The 4,085-nt window shown below is 43.1% G+C and overlaps 1 protein-coding gene across 1 annotated transcript; it reads left to right on the top strand.

Moving 5' to 3' along the window:
* Nucleotides 1-987: 987 nt before the first annotated feature.
* On the top strand, nt 988-2,535 carry LOC127095556 (uncharacterized). The gene has a single exon (XM_051034229.1). It carries the CDS (start codon nt 988-990, stop codon nt 2,533-2,535), a length of 1,548 nt encoding a protein of 515 aa, XP_050890186.1.
* The last annotated feature ends 1,550 nt before the right edge of the window (nt 2,536-4,085 follow it).

Raw genomic sequence — 4,085 nt, 5'->3', positions numbered from 1 at the left:
GTGCACGACATGGGGAAATATGTCCAACAAGTTGTGCCATTACCAGTTTACACCGATGCATGCCCAGTCATCCATACCGTTGCTCCACCAGCTGCCTATGCTAGGTACATTCCGCACTTTGAAGATCAACATCACATGTATCAGACTGTCGACTCAACCGTTATTGGTGACGAAGTAAGATTTGAAGATTTCAGAGAAGTAAAGGAGAACATGCAACTCCTTGAGAAGAAGTTCCGAGATTTAGAAGGAGACCACGTCTTTGGATCTGTTGCCAAAGAAATGTGCCTCGTATCTGGGTTGGTGATTTCGGCCAAATTCAAAAATCCAGACTTCGACAAATACAAGGGGCATACTTTTCCAAAGAGCCATGTCATCATGTATTACTGAAAAATGGTTGCACATGTGGAAGACGACAAGCTGATGATCCACTGTTTTCAAGATAGCTTGAGTGGGGCTCCTTCCAAGTGGTATTTAAGTTTGGATCAGAATAGGATCAGGTGTTTCCAAGACCTGTCAGACGCGTTCATAAAACATTACAAATATAACATGGACATGGCGCCTGACAGAAGACAGTTGCAAAGCATGTTCCAGCATGACAAGGAGTCCTTCAAGGAATATGCTCAAAGATGGAGGGAAGTGGCTTCTTAGGTTGAACCACCTCTTGCTGAAAAGGAATTGGCCGAACTATTTATCGACATTGTCCAACCCCAATTCTATGAGAAGATGGTTGGAAGTGCTTCCCTGGGATTCTCCGAGCTTGTGGCTATAGGAGCTCGCGTTGAATATGGTGTAAGAAATGGAAAACTGGCGGCTGTAGCTGGAACTTCAAATGCTAATCAAAAGAAGTTCTCGGGAGGGTTTCCTAGAAAGAAGGAAGGGGAAACAAATGATGTGACTATTGGTCAAGGAAGAGCTCCTTCAAGAAGGAGACCACAATAATATTCACCTCAACAGTATGTTCAACAACCATTTCCCTATCAGCAACCCATGTATCTTGTCCAGTATGCTCTGCAACCGTACGTGTCTGTTGTGACGCATGCATTCAATCAACAGCCTGCTCAGGCTTATCAAGCGCCTCCGGTTTATCGACCGACTCCAGTTCAACAACGTGTTGCGGCTCCTCCAGCTTACCAACAAGCACCAGCAACTCCTGTTTATCAACAACCGAGAGCTCAAGCGCCAAGGCAAAATGCTCAAAACCAGAATAGGAGGCAAGGGGTTAGGGCGACCTTCAATCCAATCCCAATGTTGTACACTGAGATTTATCCCTCCTTGTTGCAAAAGGGTTTGGTAGTTCCCAGACCTATGGGACCTCCACCTGATCGTCTTCCTCCATGGTACAACCCTAATGCACACTGTCATTTTCATGAAGGTGCCCCCGGGCATGACCTAGAGGGTTGTTACGCTCTGAAGCACATGGTTCGTGAACTAATTGAAAGCAAGATCTTGTATTTTAAAGATATGGGACCAAATGTGAAGAACAATCCTCTTCCTCCCCATGGAGATCCTGCGGTAAACGCCATTGAAGACGCCTCTGTTAGCGTTATGGTTGATAAGGTTGATGATGTTAAGAATCCTTTGGCAGCGTTCCATGCCCGATTGGTGGAAGCTGGCCTGATTAATGTTAATCATGACAAATGCGAAGAGTGTGCCACACACCAAAGGGGGTGTCAGATGGTACGAGACAATATCCAAAACTTGATGGATAAAGGAGTGCTTCAAATCTCCAGTGTTGCAAAGAACAAAGACGTGTTGGTAATTGAACCTTTTTTCAATTTACCTGAACCAGTTGAAATCCCATATGACAGTGGTGGAGTGGTTCCTACGAATAGTCATTCGTCGCCTGTTGAGATATGTGTGCCCGCGCCTTTTCCATATGAGAGCACCAAGTTCATGCCTTGGAAATATGAGATTACCATTGTAGACAAGGTAGTTGAAGGAAGTGCAGACGTTGAAGTGACAAAAGCTGTAAGTGAGGATATCACCAATATTGCAGGAATGAGCAGAATAACCCATAGTGTTCGAATCTATACGCCTGAATTCAATGTGACCCCTCAAGGGCCGGCCAAGGAATCTACAGTTGCAGCTCCCACTAAGGAACACGAAGCGGTCCAATCTGAAGATGATGTTGAATTCTTGAAGTTGATCAAGAGAAGTGATTACAAAGTGGTGGATCAGCTGCATCAGACACCCTCTAAGATCTCTATTCTGCCTCTGCTATTGAACTCCGAAGCCCATAGGGAGGCTTTGGTGAAGGTGCTTTCCCAAGCTCATGTAACACAAAGCATAACAATAGACCAGTTTGATGGGGTGGTTGTGAACATCACAACTTGCAATACTTTGAGCTTCAGTGGAGAGGAATTACCTGACGATGGACAAAATCACAATCATGCTCTCCATATCTCGGTAAAATGCAAAGATGATGCTTTGGCAAGAGTTTTGGTTGATACCAGATCTTCTCTGAATGTTACGCCAAAGAGAACACTCGCCAAGTTAGCTTATCAAGGACCAGCTATGAACCTATTTCCTTGGTAGTGAAAGCTTTTGATGGTTCCAGGAGAACCGTGATTGGAGAGGTTGAATTGCCCATATTGATTGGCCCTCACGTATTCCCGATTAATTTCCAAGTCATGGATATTAATCCAGCGTATAGCTGCTTGCTGAGACGTCCTTGGATCATGCTGCAGGGGAAGTCACCTCTACTTTACACCAGAAAATGAAGTTTGTGGTGGATAATCAACTGATTATTATCTCTGGGGAGGAGGACTTTGTGGTCAGTCACCTTTCATCCTTCAGATATATCGAGGCTGATGAGGACGCTTTGGAAACTTCTTTCCAAGCTCTTAAAATAGCCAATGCCACTTTCGTGGAGATGATGGACCCGATTGGGAAAGCTTGTTCGTCTTTCACTTCTCTGAAAAGTTCAAAGTCTAGCATTGAAGGAGGAAACCCTGAAGGTTGGGGTCAGATTATTGATATTCGTGAGAAGCATGATTGCTTTGGTCTGGGATATGTGTCTTCCACTGCGAAAGGAGCCCGAGTCCCTGCAAAGGACAAACCCGGAGCATCCAAGAAGTATTCCTTAGCACAGGATTCATATATGGAGATCAGGTCAATGCAATTGAAGATAACACCAAAAATGAAGATGAGCCATGTTTGGTTTACCGGTGTGAGACAGCTTTGCACAACTGAAAGGCGGTTGAGATCCCCGAAAATTTTCCTTGGTCAAAGTAATAATTGTTGTATTTTTCCTTTCAAATCCTTATCTCTTCCCAATGCTATGTTGTAGGGCCTCTTTTCATTTTCAAATAATCATTATCAATGAATGAAAGGCATTTTGTTAAATTCTTATTATTCATTTACTTGGCTTTCTCTTAAGAAAATGGCAATCTTTTCAAAAACAAAAATTTTCATTTATGCATCTTTTATTTTTACTTTTCTAAAAGAAATCAATCATTCAAACATGCAGAATAAATGATAACCACGTTGAATCCAATCAAGATGGCTCCAGATGACATGGAGAAGACCACTTTTATTACCCCTTGGGGCACTTTTTGCTACAAGGTAATGCCTTTCGATCTCAAAAATATCGGGGCAACTTACCAAAGAGCTATGGTCACTCTTTTCCATGATATGATGCACAAGGAGATAGAGGTCTATATTGACGACATGATCGCTAAATCTCAGAATGAAGAAGATCATTTAAGCCATCTGAAGAAGCTATTTGAACGCCTCAGAAAGTCTAGATTACGATTAAACACTGCAAAATACACATTTGGTGTCCGTTCGGGGAAGTTGCTTGGCTTCATCGTTAGTCAACGAGGAATTGAGGTAGACCCTGACAAGGTCCGAGATATACAAGAAATGCATGCTCCACGTGCCAAGCGAGAGGTTAGAGGTTTCCTTGGATGTTTGAATTACATCTCAAGGTTTATCTCACACATGACAGCCACGTACGAGCCTATCTTCAAATTGCTTCGAAAGGATCAAGCTATCTAATGGAATTATGATTGTCAAAGTGCTTTTGAGAAGATTCGTCGATACTTGCAAGATCCTCCTATTTAATTACACCTATCCCAGGAAAG

This window comes from Lathyrus oleraceus, chromosome 6 (genome assembly GCF_024323335.1).
Source record: "Lathyrus oleraceus cultivar Zhongwan6 chromosome 6, CAAS_Psat_ZW6_1.0, whole genome shotgun sequence".
Taxonomy (NCBI): domain Eukaryota; kingdom Viridiplantae; phylum Streptophyta; class Magnoliopsida; order Fabales; family Fabaceae; genus Lathyrus; species Lathyrus oleraceus.
This window is presented reverse-complemented; position numbering and strand designations above follow the sequence as displayed.

Coding starts and splice junctions, on each gene's coding strand:
- LOC127095556 (XM_051034229.1), top strand. CDS start 988: ATGTATCTTGTCCAGTATGCTCTGCAACCGTACGTGTCTGTTGTGACG.